Below are 22,495 nucleotides of genomic sequence, written 5' to 3'. Positions count from 1 at the left end.
GGAGCCTTGACGTAAGTGGTTGTAGCTACCACTTACGTCAAGGCTCTAATCAACATTAATTCATTGTATTCCCACGCACTCCCTCTCCCCCTTTCCCCCATCACCCCGCTCTCAACCTAGGATGGCTTAGAGTAGACGACAGAGTACAGCAACTTGCAATGGGCCTGGTCTACAAGATACACTACACCACTAAGGTACCCATGTACATGTCGAAATACTTCCCAAAGGTCAGTGAATACCACGACCACAACACCAGAGGGAATTCCACAAATCATTTCCAACCCAGATTCGGCTCAAACAAGGGACTAAACACGTTCTGTAATTATGCCACATCAATGTGGAACGCCCTACCCACAGCCGGAAAAAATCACTACGCACCTTCAAAACCACTCTCAAAGAGCACCTACGGGAGGCTGCAATTCGAAACTGGCCCCCGTAAATGTCTGAACCCCCCTCAACACCCATCCACCCCCTCCTAATGTGTTCCCTCCCCCTCGTATGTATATATTTACTGTTAGGATCTGTTTAACAGTACTGTATATTTGCATATCTTGTATGTCACAAATGTAACAGTACTGTATATCTGTATGTCATGTATGTCATAAATGTCATGATTAGATTAGATGATTAGATTAGACTATTATATCTCTGTATATCTGTTGTGTATGTCATAAAATGTCATTATGAATTGAAAATGGGGGACCCTAATGTAAACAAGACGAAAGTCTTCCTCTGGTCTGCATCCCCTTAACAATTGTGTGTATTGAGCTGTGTACTGTACCCATTCTGCAATCTGTTAATTCAAGTTTTCAATGAATGAATCAATCCTAGATTCGGCTCAAACAAGGGACTAAACACGTTTCGCAATTATGCCACAACAATGTGGAACGCCCTACCCAAAGCTGTAAAGGAATGTGAATCACTATACCCACTTTCAAAACCGCTCTTAAAGAGCACCTACGGGAGGCTGCAATTCGAAACTGGCCACCGTAAATGCCCAAAACCCCCACCACTTCCTAATAGACAGTCTCCTCCCCACCGCATGTATATATTCCCTCCCCACCGTATGTATATTTCTCTCCCACCCACCCACCCCCTCCTAATGTACAGTCCCCTCCCCATCATAATACTCTGTCAGGATCTAGGGGTAACAGTACTGTATATTTGAATACCGTTTATGTCACAAATGTATCAGTACTAAATACCTATATGTGACTGTCCCTATGCCATAAATGTCATGTATGTTGTGTATGTCATAAATGTCTATATGAATTGAAAATGGGGGACCCTGATGGAAACAAGACAAACGTCTTTCTCAGGTCTGCATCCCCTTAACAATTGTATGTATTGAGCCGTACTGTATTGTACCCATTCTGCAATCTGTTAAATAAAGTGTTCATTCATTCATTCATTCATTCATTCATTCATTCATTCATTCATTCATTCATTCATTCATTCATTCATTCATCAATCAATCAATCTCTCCAATGAGCTAAAAATACCGGAAGTGCTGCGGTGGTCTATTCCAAAACGTTGCCTAATAAACCTCCGAAGCGTCTGCAACGCTGCGCAACACCCGCGCGCTCTTGAACGCAGCCCCGCTCTCATTGGGCAGCAGAGGAAACATCGCAAGGTTTCGACCACATCGGTATGAAATGGCAGAAACTGCTTGTGTCACGGAAGCACAAAGATTAGGTTACGTAGTACACATGTATTTTGCAGTGATCCAGGCCTGCTAGTGGAAAGAGAAACGCAGTGTATGTGTGTGTGCATCCAGAGGTTGCCTCACCAAAAAAAGGAATACAGAGAATATATATTTTTCCAAAACATTCTGGACGTATATATATTCTAGGTCCGGAGGAGGAATCGGAGCGAGCCGCCGCTCGACTGTGTCGGAATTAAAAAACGCAACGCATTCTGTCGGAAGGGTGAGTTCGATATGTGTGATCCTGTTATATTATAATACATGTTATTGTCGGAGCTGTGTGGGGGATGGTATCCATTCACATTAGGGATCGCAACGGAACACACGGGATTGTGGAAATAGGTGGTTTATCTGGTATTATATATATAAATGCAGTCGGCTGGACGCAGCAGGTTCGGCCTACTGGTGAAGAGCAACCATCCTGTGGCTACGTTGTAGCAGCAGCGCTGTACTGTATCCATGTTACTGTATCCATGTTATTAATGCGCCTCCTCTCCCCCTTCAATAGGTATTACTGTACCAGCAGAGGCTACACTGCAACACTAACCCTTTCAACTGTCCACAACGCAGGTTACCCTCTTTTCCGTCAATACAGCCGTGTTGCTATTATTATTATTATTATTATTATTATTATTATTATTATTATTATTATTATTATTATTATTATTATTATTATTATTATTATTATTATTATTATTATAATACACCATAACAGCCGCCAGTCTCTCCGAATTGATTGAACGTGTATTGGTGGTTGTTTTGACAATACACCCTAGAATTGTTTTGTTTCTTGTCAAACGATCTGACGCTAAAAGAAGCAGGTCGTTTTTGATTGTGTCGTGAATGTATATATGTATATATACGATATCCTTGCATTATTATACACGGGTAGACTGTATGCTGAATGCCACTTCTCAATTGCAGCATCATGGCCGAGGTCTATCTATAATATGCTGTTATCAAATAGATGTGAATCAGTCGGTAACCTTCATCTCACCTAGTCCACGACGTTATAATACTCGAGATACTTTGGCCTAATATGAATAATGTACAGTCATTACAGCCTTACATCATCTGCTGCTCTCACTTGACCAAAGGTGTTAATAAGAGTGGGCTTGCCATTACTGTCAGATTGTAGGCTGTGTGTGTGCGTGTGTGCGCACGCATGTATGTGTGCAATTGTGCATGCATCACTTCACCTCCCTATATCACATACTCAATGCGAGGTTCCACCGTTCCAGTGACATTTGGCCGTGTGGCTCCCAGGCTGTGCGGCGTATTGCAGCTCCTGCACTTTGTGTGCTGCCTGCTGGCCTTAAAGGGCTCCCAGCCAGACAACAGCTACAGTACGGTCATCCTACGGCACAGGCAGGACCCCCCGGAGAGCCGCCCCCCCTAAAGAGTTAAAGGTGGTTGGGAGGCATGAGTCGATTGCGAGACACGGAAGGTCCACGCTTAGTTGCACCGAGACGAGCGGTTTGGCTCGGGTTGCTTGGATCGATTGGAGTGAATTTGATTCCCCTGCGTTTTTGTACATGCCTAGGTAATCGGAATGTTTGTTTTAATCTTGGGTTTGTAGGTTTATTTTGCACACACACACACACACACACACACTGGGATCGGACCTCCTGCGGTATCGTGTGGCGTGATGGAGGGCCGTGTGTGTTGTGGATCTGGGATGACAGCTTGACACACTCTTGTCGCGCTGCACACGTCTCAGACACACGGAGGGGACCAGCGGTTCCGCGCCAGGCGTCTCTTACCGCGCCATGGGTGATATACACCCATGAGTATATAAGTATATCTTGAGCCCTTGAGTGATATACCTGCGATCGGTCCTCATCTGTGATGTAAAAAGGTTCATATATATATATATATATATATATAAAATATATTGCGTAAATGGGGCTGCATCGCAGTGTTTCCCACAGGTTATTCATTGTCTCTAGTGGCAACAATCAGAGGAGGGTAAAGAACAGAAAGGACTGTTACACATGTACATCACAACTACTTTTGGTATGTTATGCCTTGTCTCCATTAGCCAGGGTTTAGCCGTGCTGTGGCCTTGTCTCCACTAGCCAGGGTTTAGCCGTGGTGTGGCCTTGTCTCCACTAGCCAGGGTTTAGCCGTGGTGTGGCCTTGTCTCCACTAGCCAGGGTTTAGCCGTGGTGTGGCCTTGTCTCCACTAGCCAGGGTTTAGCCGTGGTGTGGCCTTGTCTCCACTAGCCAGGGTTTAGCCGTGGTGTGGCCTTGTCTCCACTAGCCAGGGTTTAGCCGTGGTGTGGCCTTGTCTCCACTAGCCAGTGTTTAGCCGTGCTGTGGCCTTGTCTCCACTAGCCAGGGTTTAGCCGTGCTGTGGCCATGTCTCCACTAGCCAGGGTTTAGCCGTGCTGTGGCCGTGTCTCCACTAGCCAGGGTTTAGCCGTGCTGTGGCCGTGTCTCCACTAGGGATGGGAATCGAGAATCGGAATCGATTGGTAACCGGTTCCTAATTGTCCGATTCCTGGAATCGCATGCCTCCGTGACTATCGATTCCTCTTATCGATGCCATTCTTTTATTTAAGTGTATAGTTAATACATTTTTTACATTTCTTTTTATTTTTCTGACATGGGGGCCCAACAATAAATGATAAATGACAATCAGAAATGTCAAGTTGCATGTTGTTATTCTAACCAGCTTAGTTCTGTTGCATTTCCAATGCAGTAAAACTTTTTTTTATATCAGGAATCGATAAGGGAACCGATAAAGAACCAGACCGATAAGCAGAATCGATAATGGAATCTTATCGATAAAATCTAATCAATTCCCATCCCTAGTCTCCACTAGCCAGTGTTTAGCCGTGCTGTGGCCTAGTCTCCACTAGCCAGTGTTTAGCCGTGCTGTGGCCTTGTCTCCACTAGCCAGGGTTTAGCCGTGCTGTGGCCTTGTCTCCACTAGCCAGGGTTTAGCCGTGCTGTGGCCTTGTCTCCACTAGCCAGTGTTTAGCCGTGCTGTGGCCTTGTCTCCACTAGCCAGGGTTTAGCCGTGCTGTGGCCTCGTCTCCACTAGCCAGTGTTTAGCCGTGCTGTGGCCTTGTCTCCACTAGCCAGGGTTTAGCCGTGCTGTGGCCTCGTCTTCACTAGCCAGTGTTTAGCCGTGCTGTGGCCTTGTCTCCACTAGCCAGGGTTTAACTGTGCTGTGGCCTTGTCTCCACTAGCCAGTGTTTAGCCGTGCTGTGGCCTTGTCTCCACTAGCCAGGGTTTAGCCGTGCTGTGGCCTCGTCTCCACTAGCCAGTGTTTAGCCGTGGTGTGGCCTTGTCTCCACTAGCCAGGGTTTAGCCGTGCTGTGGCCTCGTCTCCACTAGCCAGGGTTTAGCCGTGGTGTGGCCTTGTCTCCACTAGCCAGGGTTTAGCCGTGCTGTGGCCTTGTCTCCACTAGCCAGGGTTTAGCCGTGCTGTGGCCTCGTCTCCACTAGCCAGGGTTTAGCCGTGCTGTGGCCTTGTCTCCACTAGCCAGGGTTTAGCCGTGGTGTGGCCTTGTCTCCACTAGCCAGGGTTTAGCCGTGGTGTGGCCTTGTCTCCACTAGCCAGGGTTTAGCCGTGCTGTGGCCTCGTCTCCACTAGCCAGTGTTTAGCCGTGGTGTGGCCTTGTCTCCACTAGCCAGGGTTTAGCCGTGCTGTGGCCTTGTCTCCACTAGCCAGGGTTTAGCCGTGGTGTGGCCTTGTCTCCACTAGCCAGGGTTTAGCCGTGCTGTGGCCTCGTCTCCACTAGCCAGTGTTTAGCCGTGGTGTGGCCTTGTCTCCACTAGCCAGGGTTTAGCCGTGGTGTGGCCTTGTCTCCACTAGCCAGGGTTTAGCCGTGCTGTGGCCTCGTCTCCACTAGCCAGTGTTTAGCCGTGGTGTGGCCTTGTCTCCACTAGCCAGGGTTTAGCCGTGGTGTGGCCTTGTCTCCACTAGCCAGGGTTTAGCCGTGCTGTGGCCTTGTCTCCACTAGCCAGGGTTTAGCCGTGCTGTGCCTGTGGCCTCGTCTCCACTAGCCAGGGTTTAGCCGTGGTGTGGCCTTGTCTCCACTAGCCAGGGTTTAGCCGTGCTGTGGCCTTGTCTCCACTAGCCAGGGTTTAGCCGTGGTGTGGCCTTGTCTCCACTAGCCAGGGTTTAGCCGTGCTGTGGCCTTGTCTCTACTAGCCAGGGTTTAGCCGTGGTGTGGCCTTGTCTCCACTAGCCAGGGTTTAGCCGTGGTGTGGCCTTGTCTCCACTAGCCAGGGTTTAGCCGTGCTGTGGCCTTGTCTCCGCTAGCCAGGGTTTAGCCGTGCTGTGGCCTCGTCTCCACTAGCCAGGGTTTAGCCGTGCTGTGGCCTTGTCTCCACTAGCCAGGGTTTAGCCGTGCTGTGGCCTTGTCTCCACTAGCCAGGGTTTAGCCGTGCTGTGGCCTCGTCTCCACTAGCCAGGGTTTAGCCGTGCTGTGGCCTTGTCTCCACTAGCCAGGGTTTAGCCGTGCTGTGGCCTTGTCTCCACTAGCCAGGGTTTAGCCGTGGTGTGGCCTTGTCTCCACTAGCCAGGGTTTAGCCGTGCTGTGGCCTTGTCTCCACTAGCCAGGGTTTAGCCGTGCTGTGACCTTGTCTCCACTAGCCAGGGTTTAGCCGTGCTGTGGCCTCGTTCATCAAAACATTTAGAGACATACAAATATACAGTAGTTTCATAAAAATGCTAAAATGCTATTGATTGATTGATTGATTTAAAAAACTTTATTAACATATTGCAAAATGGGTACAGTACAGCTCAATACATACAATTGTTAAGGGGATGCAGACCAGAGAAATACTTTTGTCTTGTTTACATCAGGGTCCCCCATTTTCAATTCATCATATTTCATATCTAAATCATATAATATCTCATTGCTAAATATATGCAATATATAATCTAATAATCCAATAATCTAAATCTAATATATAATATAAAAATGCTAAATGCATGGGTATTTTATTTTGTCTTTAATGTTAGCTTGCAAACTCAAATACTGTCTTGGTAAGCCTCATAATGAATTGTTTGGGGTAAAAAAGAAAAACATTGTGAACAGTGTATCATGTATCGCCGAAAGGTCAGAAAATATCGTGATATCATATTTAGGCCATATCGCCCAGCCCTAGTTGGTTCATTATAAAAGATACAAACCTGACAACAAAAGCACTTAATGTTAAATAAAAGGACCACAGTAATGAGGCAGGAGGAACATATTTTTTTGCACTATAATGGTAAAATTGTTATTTAAAAATGTGCCCCTAAAACATATTTTTTGCCCCTAAATTTCTAATTTAGGGGCAAGTGTGTCCCTAGTGAAAAAGCTTAGCGTACAGCCCTGTATAGAAAGGCTTTGTTTTATTATAACATTAGTTGCAGTAAAATCATTATGCCTCATTTAAGTCATCCTGCGGAGCTAAAAGCTAAACGTCAGCCGCGCCGCCATTGTTGTTGTTGTAGAAAAGCTCTCGTCAACTCAAAATCAATGGCGGACAAAAGCCGAAGTAAAAAATTTATACACGCTTGCCGATTGGTGGTAACAGCAGAGGCGGGTGCAAGCGGTGTGTGATGTAATTGGCAGAATCGACTGTCAATAAAAATTTCATTGGTTGAGACAATAGTATCTAGCTGCAGCCCAGCAGGTAGACCATGCTGGGAGAACTAGTATCTAGCTGCAGCCCTGCAGAACATACTGGGAGAGAGATAGTGCTATTTCTTGATGTTTCCTTTTTTTAAGTAAATAAAGAGGCCTATGTTCATATCGGTGAGCACAATTTGTAACAAAAAAAAAAAAAAAAAAAATTACAAAATATATATTACAAAAAGAAAATATTTAAAAATATTTAAAAAAAATTTGTTGCCACAAATATCGGAATCGGTATCGGTATCGGCCGATTGTGTTAGTTGAACAATCGGTATCGGTATCGGTGGCAAATGTTCATATCGGTGCATCCCTAACACAAACCCAACTATACCTAACCCATGGCTAGCCCCAGCCAGGCTGAACATAGCGAATGGAGACACAAACCCAACCATACCATACCAAACCTGGCCATGGCTAGCCTCAGCCAGGCTGAACATAGCGAATGGAAACACAAACCCAACCGTGCCATACCAAACCTGGCCATGGCTACCCTCAGCCAGGCTGAACATAGCAAATTTGGAGACAAGGCAGCATTAGTGTATCAGTTTGGGGAATGTATTTCAGTCGACCCACCACATATAAAACATACATGAGGCTGGCCGAGAGACTGAGGTGACCCTAATTGTAATGAACGGAGCGATGTGACATATCACTGTGCTGTGGCCTTCTCTTGATACGGCCCCAAGTCGTAGGCTGCACACAGTAGGCCGGCACTCAAAACCCTTTTTCTCTCAAAGGGCCCAGGCGGCTTTCTTTCGTGAGTGTCCTCCTCACTTGAGAATTATGTCGGCCTCTCTCTACCTCCTGAATCAATCAGAAACTAATTTAAATAGGCATTCGGTATCTGTTGATCTTTGAGGCCATTGATGGGAAATTATGTCACAGTGATTGCTAGATTGGAATGATGCACCTCATCTGACCTGCTCAAAGGATTGTCTTACATTTAAGGTCCCACGTGTTCAGTCTGACGTCTGCCTTTTGTTTTGATGCACTGGCTTCCTGGAATGATCTTCAACTCACACTAAAAATCAATGCCCCACTATTTAAGATCATGATCACAAACCTCCCTACTTCAGTATATAACTGTTTTTAATTTGAAAACATGATCACAACCTCCCTACCACAGTGTGTTCTTAATTTGATCTTTATTAGTTTTCTTCTCTTTTTCACCCTTTGTCCTCCTTTATGCAAATTAGTGTATGATTGATTGAAAATTGGATTAACAGATTGCAGAATGGGTACAATACTTATACAGTACGGCTCAATACACACAATTGTTAAGGGGATGCAGACCAGAGAAATACTTTCGTCTTGTTTACATCAGGGTCCCCCATTTTCAATTCATCATGACATTTATGACATACAGATATACAATACTGTTACATCTAGGGATAGATGTAATACCGAAAATTATCGGCCGAAAATGGTTAAAAAAGGCTCTTTCGGCTTTCGGCCGAAAGGGTTTTAGCACCGAAAATATATGACCGAAAGTCAAATAACGTGTTGTTGTGATGACGTCATCAAAACGCGACTACAGACATACCGGTAGCATGCGCAACATGTAACGTGAGCAGCTTGGCAGCTCTTCCTGCATTCTACAGCCTGTGATAACTAACTCCTCTTGGGAGTAGGGATGCCCCCCGAAACCCGGTTCTAAACTAAATTAGAAAAAACCGGAGTATTGATCAGCTCCGACGTTAACGGTACTGCTATCAGTAGTCTAGGAGCGGATTAGCTACGGAGCTAACAGTGTACCATCTGCGACGCAACGGTGGCAGCAACAGTGGACACTGAGTAATGTTAACGTTATGACGAGTTCATACTACACTACACGTATGAACTCGACATAACGTTAACGTTACTCCGTTTAAATGAAGTGTTTAATTAGCAGCAATCCGTTGTTGAAAATTTATCGTTAAACCGGAAATGGAAATGCGAGGACAGGAAGTCGTCATCAATCGTTGTAGTCTTTTAGTCTTAACAGTCTGGAATTAATGTATGCATTCAAAAGTGCTGAATAAATGTTTTATGGGCCCATAATAGTGATTATTAATATTATTTAAGTTAAGTTTAGCCATAATCATGTCTTTTGCCATAATCAGGTAGCTAAAAAACAAACAAAAAAAAACATATATATATATTTATATTAATCATTTTCGGCCTTTCGGCATTCGGTTTTCGGCCAACTGTTTCCTATTTTCGGTATCGGTTTCGGCCAAGAATTTCCCATTCGGTGCATCCCTAGTTACATCCAGACATTTGACATACAATACAAATATACAGTACTGTTTCTTTACAGACAGAGTTTCTAAAAGAGAATATATACATTTGAGGGGGAAGAAACTACATTGGAGGGGGTTGGGTAGGGGGGGTTTGGACATTTACCGGGGCTGCAGTCTCCCGTAGGTGCTCTTTGAGAGCGGTTTTGCAGGTGGGTAGGGATTCACATTATTTTACGGTTGTGGGTAGTAGGGCTGGGCGATTCTTGCTAAAATGTGAATCACGATTTGTCTCTCTAAGAATTGAGATCACGATTCTCTCACGATTTTCATTTTTTCAATAAAATCATTTAAAAAGTAAAGTAAAAAAAGAAAAAAATCTTTAACTTTATTATTATTTTTTTATAAAGAAAAATCGTCATAACTTAGAAATTTGACTGATTTTTTTCCGATTAATTGCCCAGCCCTAGTGGGTAGGGCGTTCCACATTGTTGTGGCATAATTGTGAAACGTGTTTAGTCCCTTGTTTGAGCCGAATCTGGGTTGAACATGATTTGTGGAACTCCCTCTGGTGTTGTGGTATTCACTGACCTTTGGGAAGTATTTCGATCGATGTAAGACCTCAATGTCCATTTCGAGAATAAATAAAGGTTTCTATTAGGGATGCTCGATATTGGCTTTTTTACCGATACCGATATACCGATATTGTCCAACTCTTAATTTCCAATACCGATACCGACCCCCCCAAAAAAAACGGAATAATTTCAGGTAATTAACATTACATATCTCTTGTCGTGTAATTAACACAACATTATGCATACTTTGACAATAAATAAAATAATAATTTGTTCTTACTTGCTTGCCTGGGTAAATAAATTTCCGATATCACATTTGTATGCCAATATCGGCCGATAATATCGGACATCCCTAGTTTCAATCAATCAGTATCAGATTGATACAGAATTCCGATCCGTTACACAATGGTATAGACTTAGACCCTTGGGGTCGTCATGTAAAATATTGAAATATATAGCCTACAGTATGTAGACAATTTTCTTCCCCACGAGAGAGATCTAAGGTGCAGAAGTTGCAGAAAATCAAGTTGCTTTGATTTCTGAACATGATTCCCATCTTGGGTGAATCCTCTGATACAGATATCCTGCTGTAGCCTGGCGACAGACACTGATATCTTGATATCTGATACCAATACCAGTTGATCGGTGCCGGAGCATCCCTCCACATGAAACACAAGCAGGGAGAGGACGGGAGTGAGAAGAGAAGCATGACTCGGAAGAACAGACAGAGGAGAGGGGAAGGAGAAGTGGAGATGGCCAGAGAGGGGGGGGTAGGAGAAGAGGAAAGGATGGGCCGGGAGGAGGCAGTGGTGGCCATTGTAGTACGGGGGTCAACACAGGGCCAGTATAATGTCCTGCCATCGCCTCCTCAGTTGAAATGCTCTAGATTTGACTAATGACTTGTCGTCCACTTGAAACCTCTCTCTATATTATAGTAGTAAGGTACATAGTAGTAAAAATACTGTAAGAATGTTAGGTTATATAGACATATTTGCATTATAGATAGTAGTATAAGTTAAGGATGTGCATGACTGACAAAAATCCTTTTTGAATAGTCTACTGTTCTTAACTCATTCCCTGCCAACAACGTTTATATACGTGATTGGCCGACAACCGCTGAACGCCAACCACGTATATAATATACGTTATTTGGTCCGTTTTCCTTTTTTTCGATTTTAATATTCTATTCAATGTCACAGACCGGTATGTTGCCATTAACCCTTTAATCGCCACGGACGACTTAACACGCCATTCTCCACCATGCGTAATCTGCCAATGACGTCTTACAGCGTCTTTGAGATCAATATTTAAAAAATCTGTCATGGCAATCATATTTCACCTACGGAGACTTGAGACTTGCTGTTGATCTCCTCTCAACTCTCCAACGGTTCAAGACCGCCATCTGGTGGCCGATCGGCGAATCGCCAAAACCGGAAGTGACACACCGGAAGTGGTGCTCACCCATATTTCGTCCGGCCACTCGCTATCGCTAGCGGGACTCCAGCTCGACACACTGGATAGCGATCCGTTGCCAATAACTCGATAAACAACATGATTTGGATGTATATAGCATTATACAACCTGGAAATGGATCGCATATAACAACATCCCATAATAGCGATATTTCTGCTCCACGCTGATCACCCAACGGTCAGAGGAAGCTGCGGTGAGTTTCAGCGTGTTTGATTATTATTAAACATACACACTGCTCCGATCAACATATCACCCATACTAAATAAATGATTTAACGTCGGCCACGGACTTATAAACCCCCCCCCCTCCGGTCACCAGCAGATGATGAGGCATGACGTGTAGGACCTTGTACAATTGACATTTTTTATCTGACGTCAATCGGTATCAAACTACATTTGATGATCTATGTATTTAGGGCTATAACTCACGTTCTGCAGAATGCTGCAGAAAACGATAAAAACATATTTATACTTTAGACCGTATTTTAGTATGAATATGTGAATGAAAAAGTAGAACGTTGCTACATCCTAAACGATAGATACTTGACGTTGAATGGGCCATAGTAATGTCAATTTAGCAATACAATTTAAAAAGTTATAGCCCTGCAAAGAAGGGGAACATCTCCATAGACAAATAGAGCTGGCAGAGGACGGTATAAGGATGGATATAAGTGTGGCAGAGAAAGGGTTAAAAGGCATACTGGGATCCCGAGTGTTACACTCAAATGTCTCCGGGCGCTATATTTTGATGGAGCCGAGTGAATCGCTTCATCCGACCATTTCCAAACGCATCTGGCACACTCAATCCATAATGTGCCAAATTATGTCCGGGACCAGATGGACACCAATACTGGAAATCGCGATCAGACAATTGGAATATTATTTTTGGAATACCCCCGACCAGAGGTATGGACTATCTGACATCAATTTCAGCTTGATCCAACAATGTTTTGATATCGATCCAGCTGATCGGCTTCTGTAGTGTTCAACACGAATGCCGTTACTGACCATCAAAGCATAAAAAAACGACCCCCCCCCCCTTTCATGCATTCATGATGAAACATAATACCTATTATATACATTTGATTTGGAAATAGTAGCGTGTCCAGGCAAGAAACGCCAACACTTATAGTAGAATACACGTAGCGCCCTATAACTCGGCGTTTAATGAATGATCCCGGATCACTCCTAAACTATACTTATATTCACCACGGGATAACGCGTGAACGTATGCATGAAAAAAGTATATATTTTTTTTGCATGTTCGACGGAAGAAAGTCAGTGTCAAATGACTATAGTATTGTCTCCATAGGTATAATATAGAATATAGATATAGCTCTACAAACAAGGTGACACACTCCTATCTTTAAAGCGTGGCATAGCTACAACGGGACCCGGCTAATCCCTGGCTCTGAATGAGTTAAGACGGTTTCAGTTTAAATTCAGTTAAAATGTTCAGTTTCAGTTAAATCAGTTATTCTTTTTAATAGAATGGATTATTAAAATCAAAGGGTATTGCACATAAATAGGCACTTCAGAATCTCAAGTTCAGATAATCCTTCAGAACGTTGATCGGCTCAGCTGACCGACAATAAATCAAAATGACACCATTCACCATCGTAGCCTATAATAACGGCATTGCATTGGCCTATCAACCGGTTTTAATAAACAAACCGTAGCATGTCATGCATCTTTTAGATCAATTGGGCTATGAAAAGTAGGCTGCCTCTAAATATATAAATTAATTAAATAAGAATGTTTTGCTGTATAAATAAGAATGTTATAAAAAAAATATATATTTTAAAATTATATATAAAAAAGATTTCGACTGACATGGAAATCGAATGTGGAGACTGGCACGACTATTCCAAAATTCAAAATTAGTATAAGTATAGTAGCATATTAGTAAGGTACACATAGTAGTAAAAAGACGGTAAGAATCTTATGTTATACAGACATATTGCACATAGGGATGGGCGTGAGTAATCGAATCGAAAAAATATAGATTTTTTTTTTTTTTTTTTATACACATATTTGTTTCATACGGAAGCGTATTGCTGCCACACCAGAAACAAATTATCCGTATCACGCTATAACATAAAGGTTTCACGTTATAACGTGATAACGTCTTGTTTTAACATAAAACGTTTCACGTTATAACGTGATAACTTCTTGTTATAACATAAAGGTTTCACGTTATAACGTGATAACTTCTTGTTTTAACATAAAACGCTTCATGTTATAACGTGATAACTTCTTATCACGTTATAACATAAAGGTTTCACGTTATAACATAAAGGTTTCACGTTTATGTTATAACGTGAAACCTTTGTTATAATGTGAAGCATTTATGTTATAACGTGAAACCTTTATGTTATAACGTGAAACCTTTGTTATAACGTGATACGGATATTTTTTTCTGGTGTGGCAGCAATACGCTTCCGTAGTTTCACATGTATGTGTAGGATTATAACTGTTTGTTGGTTTCCTTAAACATATACGTGAATGAACAAAATTAAGTAAAAAAATATATATATTCCAAATATTTTTTTTTGTTTAGTTTTTTTCCCCCTTTTCGAGTAATACACGATCACTCGAGTATAGCATGTGATCAATCGATCTGGATTCTTCTTAAAAATGCCCATCCCTAATTGCACAATAATAGGTGGTAGTATAAGTATAGTAGCAAGGTAATTTAAAGCAGGTTGACTCTTTGTTTTGATTCAGGCGATGTGTTAAAGTTTGAGCCGCCACACGCTGCTAAGACTCCCAGCAGCTGTCTTATTTGATCAGTTTGTTTGTACTGTACTTAAGTATTGATGATGTTTCTTATGGACCCAAGGGAGGATACCTGTTACGTTGGTAATACACCACGGAGATCTGAATAAACGGCAAGTGATTTCCACTGCTTAGATCTGCAACTATTCAAACCTGAAGGATCTTAATGGAGAACGTCCCCCTGCGATTAAAGCATGAATCTTAAGTGGTGAAACAAAACACTGTATCTGAGCGTTACAGCAGTTTATCAGCCTTTTTTCTTTTTGTGTCGTTTATTTTCTCTCCCAGTTCCATGGGACGACCGTAGCTCATGAGGTAGAGCGGTTGTCTGGTAATCGGAGGGTTCCTGGTTCGATTTCCGCTCCTCCCGGGCAGCGTGTCCATGTGTCCTTGTGCAAGACACCCTCAATTGCTCCCGATGAGCAGGTTGGCACCTTGCATGGTAGCCTCCGCCATCGGTGTGTGAATGTGTGAGTTAATGGGTAAAATGTGAGGATCAGAAATTGTAAAATGCTTTGGATAAAAGCGCTCTATATGTAAATATAGATATATATTTTTTTATATGTGCTGTCGGAAGGCTTTGCATTTATAATCCATAAGGGTTGATGCTCAGATATCTCAGACTTGTGGGGTTGAAAATCTAACGATGTCTCCACTTTCAAAAAAACACAGCTTCACAGAGACAAAAAAGGATCTGAAATGTCTCTTGTTGCCGGGGCGATGTCTCTCTGCCCTGGTGCTCCACTCTGGCAGAGTCAAAGGAAGTAGAAATGTTAAGGAATGGTTTATTTTGGGAAAAACAATGAACAAAATGGCGACAAATCCTCTTAAGCTCCGATGTCGTCGAACTAGACGTCATAAGGCTCTCTTTTTTCCTTTCTTCTTCTGCATTTCTCCTAGAAGTGCTTCTTGACAGGGTTCACAGGCCTCTGTAGCACTTAGTCTATGTGACACATCAACTCTTTGCTGAAACCAATATTTATCAGATTATTTTAGACAGGGTTGATGAACACTTTGATGAACATTGTTACTCAGCTGATAGAGTTGTACCCGTCCTGCTGACTTGTCGTACAAAACGTGTAAGTCGCTTTGGATAAAAGCGTCAACTAAATGACAAAATGTGAATGTAGTGGCTATGGGCTGGGGTGACAGTGGCTCAGGAGGTAGAGCGGTCATCTGGTAGTCGGATGGTTCCCGGTTTGATTCCCGCTCCTCCCAGGCAGCGTGTCGATGTGTCCTTGTGCAAGACACCCCTAATTGCTCCCGATGAGCAGGTTGGCACCTTGCATGGTAGCCTCCGCCATCGGTGTGTGAGTTAATGGGTAAAATTGTACAGGATTGAGGAACAAAAATTGTAAAGTGGTTTGGAAAAAAGTGCTATATAAATGCACCATTTAGTGGCTACTGGCTAGGGTTGGGTACTGTTCACATTTGAACCGATACCAGTACCAGTTCCTGGAATTCGCTACCGGTACCCAACGGTACCCTTTTTTCTATACTTAAATCTCTCTAGTAAAAAAATAAATACAAGTCCAAACTTCTCAATGTCAACATTGTTATTTATTTAGAACATTTAGTTATTTATTGTTGTAACACCCCACACAAATTAAATCGCATGATCATGTATTATGTTTGTAAATGTTTAAATATCAACATTAAATATCTGGCCATCCTCAGTACTATCACTCCTGACCTCGTCTGGTCTTTCTAAAGACCCAAGAGACGGGACAGTAATATATATATTTGTGGAAAAGGCTCACTCTTGTCTAGTAAGATTACACTCTTATACTAAACATGTAAAGGTTCCGAAATTTGGTACCCATTGATTTAGCGCGAATCGGTACTCGGTAGTACCGATATAATTCGGTCAGTAGTACCCTTAAAAGTACAGAGTTCGGTACCCGACCCTAGTAGTGGCTCCTTCAGACAGTGTTTAATCCAGCGGTGGAAATCTTAGTCGACTACTCTGGGGCGACAGTGGCAGGAGGTAGAGCAGTCGTCTGGCAATCCGGAGGATCCCGGTTTGATTCCCGCTCCTCCCGGGCAGCGTGTCAATGTGTCCTTGAGCAAGACACTTAACCCCTAATTGCTCCCGATGAACAGGTTGGCACCTTGCATGGTTGCCTCTGCCGTCGGTGTGTGTAAGTGAGGGTAAAATGTGAGGAACAAATTGTAAAGCGCTTTGGATAAAATCGCTCTATAAAAAAATCAGCCATTTACCATTTACTAGTACTAGCTGTAGAATGGACAAATCTTTCAAGTTGCTCTTGCCACATTCCATTATGCAAATCATGCAGAAGGACCTTCTCGAATCAAGTGCTTATTAAAGACCCAAAGCGTATCTGTGACGAGTGCTGTGAATAGATGTGCTGATCATCATTCTCCAGGAAATAACAGCCAATCGGCTCCAGTGTTCCTGTCGTCACAGCGGTCCGCCACAGTATCAACAGGCCCGCTCAAAAATAACATTTCCCAAACTGATACCAATAACGTGCTAATTATGTCTCGTCATGCGTCTACAGTCCTCCCTTCCTACCGCTTAACTGTGTCTGTGTGATTCCAGAGCTTGTGGGGGAAACCCTTGAACAGCAAATAAAACATACCAAAAAAGAAAATGAATTGATTTAAAAAGTCTTACTTGACTAAGACAGGCCTGCACACCCAATGCAGACAGTTGTGTCCCAATGGCCACGCCTGCACCTGCCGTGAAGCATAGATGAACCTTGGGAGGAGCAGCCCTCTATGCCTTGTTTGAGTATAAGTAGGCCTAACACATAAGACTGGGACCTGGGCTTGGGCTATGACCTCTGCCAGTGGGTCTTGGACTTCCTGACTGGCAGATGAGGAGTTGTACGAGTTTGTCGTTGCTTCACCAAGCAGCCGGTCAATGACATCCTGTGTCAGCGAGCTGGCAGCTGATATATTTACGTGAAGCATGGCTTGGCAGGGTGCAGTACTCCAATTCAGCCATTGGCAATTCAGCTGTTGGGTGGGGGCGCTGCTGACACCGCTGCTCTGCTCTGTCTGCTCCTGCTCCATGCTTCACGTAAATATATCAGCTGCCAGCTCGCTGACACAGGATGTCATTGACCGGCTGCTTGGTGAAGCAACGACAAATGTAATGATTGTTTCGTTCATCGCATAGGCTATTTAATTTTAGCCTATTTTAATACAATTCAAATAATCAAATTGTGCTTAGAGGGAATTATTTTCACCGGACATTATGAGCAGCACCAAGTCGTTGGGAGGTGGAGATATACATCACGGCGCAAACCCACGATAATGTTGCCGTCTCTCTGCCAAATTTCTCAGTTCTTCGCTTGATATAATTAATACAAATGTCCAATATAACGGAATTCGTTAGCTCATAAAAATGTGATTATAACAGACTGCTGTTTATTAAGGTTGGGCAGACTGCCCACCGACACCTCAAGTCGGCAGCAGCACGCAGTCTCGAGGGACTTATTTTATTTGGAATATATTAATGACTGTATATACGCAAAAGTAGTCTAGTTTTAAGTTAAAATATTATAAATGCCTTGATGATGTCATTCTTTATATAGGCCTATCAATTGTTTTTAAGCTCAATAAACTCTGACCGGAATTTATCCCATTTGTCCGGTAGATTGAAATCTACCGGACACTCAGACCTGCAAAAAGAAAATCTAACGGAAACCCTGGTATAAGTAGGCCTAACACATAAGCCTTGTTTGAGTATAAGTAGGCCTAACCCATAAGCCTGGTTTGAGTATAAGTAGGCCTAACACATAAGCCTTGTTTGAGTATAAGTAGGCCTAACACAAGCCTTGTTTGAGTATAAGTAGGCCTAACACAAGCCTTGTTTGAGTATAAGTAGGCCTAACACAAGCCTTGTTTGAGTATAAGTGGGCCTAACCCCTAATTTGAGTATAAGTAGGCATAACCCCATAAGCCTTAGTATAATTAGACCTGGGCCCTCATTCATCAACGTGGACGTAGAACATGTTCTATTTCCACACGTAAGCACAGAATGTAGAATCAGTGTACGCACAGGAAAATCGGGATTCACCACACGTGCGTACGCAGGTTCTACGCACACCTGTCATGATGAATATGACTTTGATCCTACGTTTGAGCTCGTGCACTGTTTTAAGTATTTGCATACCAGAACCGCCCCGATTAACCATATACGGTAATGGTATACCCCCATGAAATGTGGAAAAATGGACTAAGCCGAGGGAAGCGTGTTATGAGAACGGTGATGTCGGATATGATATCTATTAACCATTGCTGCCTGGGCAGCGCAAACACTAATAAAGACCGCGCTGGAATATGACTGCCTTTTCCCGTGTTGTTTGATTAATACCCAGGGATTAAAGTTCTCCTCAATTTTATTCCAAATCGCGATGGATCTTCCGTCAATTTTCTACCTGCTGCATATGATTTCTAGAGGCATACTACAATCTATTTTGATGTCAGTATTGGGTAGCCTATATAAACAATAATACGAGAGCATATACAAGAACAATGAATCTCACTGCATGTATGATGTAGCCTGCCTTTCAATACATGAACTTGAATTCCATCATGTTTGTGTGCGGGACTCACAAGGCTGTTGTCACAATGGGTGGTACCGGTACAGTAATAATAACAGTCCACACAATATCACGATGGACCATGCCATAGCCTATGTTCTATTAGGACATGATCTGTGACGACAAATGTTCTAGAATGTTTGATTAAGATATCATACTCTGACAGCATGCCTATGATCAACAAAAACGCGAACTTGAATCCCATCATATACATAGTCTGTCCACTATCTGGTGTCATTGCAATGCGTTTTCTATTCTTTCTTATGCAGTAAAAAGGGGGAAGAACACTATATCGTGGGTGTTCATATGACTCTGCTTACAGCTTCGAAACTCCACTTGTTTCGTTTAACGTAAAGCCTTTTAAATATAATCAAACGTTCCCGTGTTTCTGCGGTCTGTGCGCAAAATAATAACGAGTTGAGATACGCGGAGCGCAGTCAGTCAGTAGCCTACACCCCGTATATTCCGATAACGCTATATAAACCATGCTCTGTATGAACCGTAATTCATTATAGTTCATTGTAAAATAGCAACAGTAGTGTAATTATGGTCAAAACCCTATAAATAGCATTTGGAATAATAGATCTTTCTCTCAGAATGAATGCAGCATGGTTTATATAGCGTTATCGGAATATATACGGGGTGTAGGCTACTGACTGACTGCGCTCCGCCAGTGTTGAAACTAATGCACAGAAGCTCATTTCCTTGTTGTAATAATATATTCTACCACTGGGCGTCAGCTAAGTGTGCTCAGAGCTGTGCGTAGACATAAGCACAAAGTCAAGTTCAAGTTGAAATTGATGAATCCCACTCTTTGCTTAGAAATGATCGTACGCACAGGGTAAGCACAAATCTGTGCGTAAGACACGTTGATGAATGAGGGCCCTGAACCCCAAATCTGAATCAAAACTTTTATTCGCAAATGTTGCCTATTTGGTTTGACATGGTTATCAGTGCAGGGACATAACAGTGTTTTGACTGGCTGACACACAGGCACAGACAATAAGGCATAATAATATAGACTGTACAGCATATTATACAACGGCATGCAAATTTCTCGATTCTGATTGGCCATTCACACGTCTTTATTGGTAACAATCCACGGTCCTGGGCTCAGGACCCGCCCACAACCAAATCACATAACCCTCCCCGGCTCACTCCGGGAGAAAACAGGATCGCGGAGAACAAATGGTTATGTTGAAAGCACCATAACGACTAAATATGAAGCGATTCTGTCAAGGGGAATGTGTTAGTATTTTAAACAATGTTGGATGATGTAATTGATGGGTCTTGACTCAATCTAGAACAAAAGAAAAATCGCGGATTGATTGATAGATTAATTGATTGATTTAAATTTCTTCCTTCCTACTTTCCGACTGCAGCGTTCTCTCTCACACTGTCCGACGCTGGCGTACCCACAAACACACACATACACACACACACACACACACACACACACACACACATACACACACACACACACACACACGCACACACACACTGTGACACACACACACACACACACACACACACACACACACGCACACACACACACACACACTCCTGTCTGCAACAGCGGGGGAGTCAGACTGAGAGAGAAGCAGCGCTGTTTTAAGTGAGCATGGTCTATTGAATTGATTGATTGGTTGATTGCTAATTTTATTACTGTACCCCTGGTTTCCAACTGGTTAAGTTTAGGCTAAAAGAAAGAAATAAAAAAATAGGGCGAAGAAAACGTTTTTTTCCTATAGGGCAAAGAAAACGTTTTAATAAATTTTCAATCAATCATTCCAATAATACACAGTTGGATGTGTTAGTTGGTTGGATGCACTTCAAGCTGCTTCCACATGAGGCAACTTCTCTCAATCATTCCAATAATACACAGTTGGATGTGTTAGTTTGGTTGGATGCACTTCAAGCTGCTTCCACATGGAGTTGTGGGAACTACTTTTTCTGGCGGATGGTTTTTTCAATAAATCTTCGATTAATGTGTGTTTATTGTATAGAAATAAGGTTGGATGAATCTGGCAGTTGTATAAAAGCTTTACACCACGTGCAGTCGTGATTTGTGACCAATAAACCATGCCTAGGGGGGTCTAACGACCCTCGGCTGCGCCTCGGGCCTAACAACCACCCCTAGGCATGGTTTATTGGTCACAAACCACTCCTGCGTGTGATGTAATGCTTAAATATGCCTTGTGTGAGTAAGTAGGCCAAGCCTGACTACCGTATTGCATGAGCCTTGTTTGAGCGAGAGCAGCTCACAGGGTTTGTGAAGTGAGAGACAGGTTGATGGACAAATCCACTACTTGGCCAGGATGGGTAACCCTCACAGGACCGACTCCCCTCCCCAAACCGTTTGATTTGATGCTACATTGCCAAGCAGGCAGGGGCTTAGTTATTATCCACAGTGGTACCAACAAACAAATAACGCCTGTCAGTTTGAATTTTCCACATTAGCATTGTTTGGAATCTGTATGTTGTAGATAGCATTCCAAGAATTAGATGAATCTCTTCTCGGCTATTGGAACGGCGGGAGTTAAAAATTCTGTCTGTCTCTCTGTCTGTCTGTCTGTCTGTCTGTCTGTCTGTCTGTCTGTCTGTCTGTCTGTCTGTCTGTCTGTCTGTCTGTCTGTCTGTCTGTCTGTCTGTCTGTCTGTCTGTCTGTCTGTCTGTCTGTCTGTCTGTCTGTCTCTCTCTCTCCCCGGGTCTTCTCTAGGTCTCGAGAGCAACGTCCCACTTGGATGCCCAAAACACGGCGTGTTCCCAAGCTGTCACCATGAACCGGAATAAGCGCGAAAAGGAGTATTACAGTTTAGATGTCGGGGATTCCACTTTCACGGTTTTGAAGCGCTACCAGAATCTAAGACCCATTGGATCGGGAGCACAGGGAATCGTCTGGTGAGTCTTTCCCAGGATGTGTGAGTTGGAACGTTGGAGGTGGGGGACCACGTAAGGGCCCAGAACCTCATTCCCCTGCTAATCCCTCGGCCCTCGTCAGTATTGATAGCTTATGCGAATATCGTTTTGTCTCAAAAAATATATATTTTCCCTTGTTTTTACTGGCAACTACAGTGTGTAGTGAATTGAGAGTGGACCCTGTTAACTGTTATCCTATTAAAACCACTGAACGGCATGCTGGGTACAGCTTGCTAGTTAGCCAGGTAGCATAATAGTCTGAACAGCTGGGAAGAAAGATTAAGAAAGAGAGACCGGATATGTTACATGGTAGCAACATTTTGTACGTTTGCCATGTTGTCTCACTAAGCTCACACATTTCAAGCATCAGTGATGTAAAGTTCAGAATGAATGATTCTGTTCCCGGAAATACGGTAGCCTGGTCCGCTAGCGTTGGCTGTTAGCAATGACAACTGCCGGCTAGCTTGCTTCTTTGATTATCTCACAATTTGCTATTAACTAAACCATATGTTATAGAAGCTCAGACATTTCAAGCATCAATGATGTAACGCAAGAATGGATGCTTTTGTTCCTGGAAATAAGGTTCCTCGAAAATATATAGCTGTTATTAG

General features: G+C 43.1%; 1 protein-coding gene across 2 annotated transcripts in view; it reads left to right on the top strand.

The window, feature by feature from the left end:
- The first annotated feature begins 1,710 nt into the window (after positions 1-1,710).
- The window catches only part of LOC311236148 (mitogen-activated protein kinase 8), a 64,101-nt gene continuing 43,316 nt past the window's right edge, over positions 1,711-22,495 (top strand). For both annotated transcript variants that reach the window (XM_084323772.1, XM_084323771.1), the window contains exons 1-3: positions 1,711-1,928; positions 2,214-2,275; positions 21,685-21,866. In XM_084323772.1, coding sequence (XP_084179898.1) covers positions 21,745-21,866 — 122 coding nt within the window. In that variant the 5' untranslated portion in view covers positions 1,711-1,928; positions 2,214-2,275; positions 21,685-21,744. The remainder of the gene's footprint in view (positions 1,929-2,213; positions 2,276-21,684; positions 21,867-22,495) is intronic.

This window comes from Notolepis coatsorum (assembly GCF_963971535.1).
Source record: "Notolepis coatsorum genome assembly, chromosome: 10".
NCBI classification, from domain to species: domain Eukaryota; kingdom Metazoa; phylum Chordata; class Actinopteri; order Aulopiformes; family Paralepididae; genus Notolepis; species Notolepis coatsorum.
This window is presented reverse-complemented; position numbering and strand designations above follow the sequence as displayed.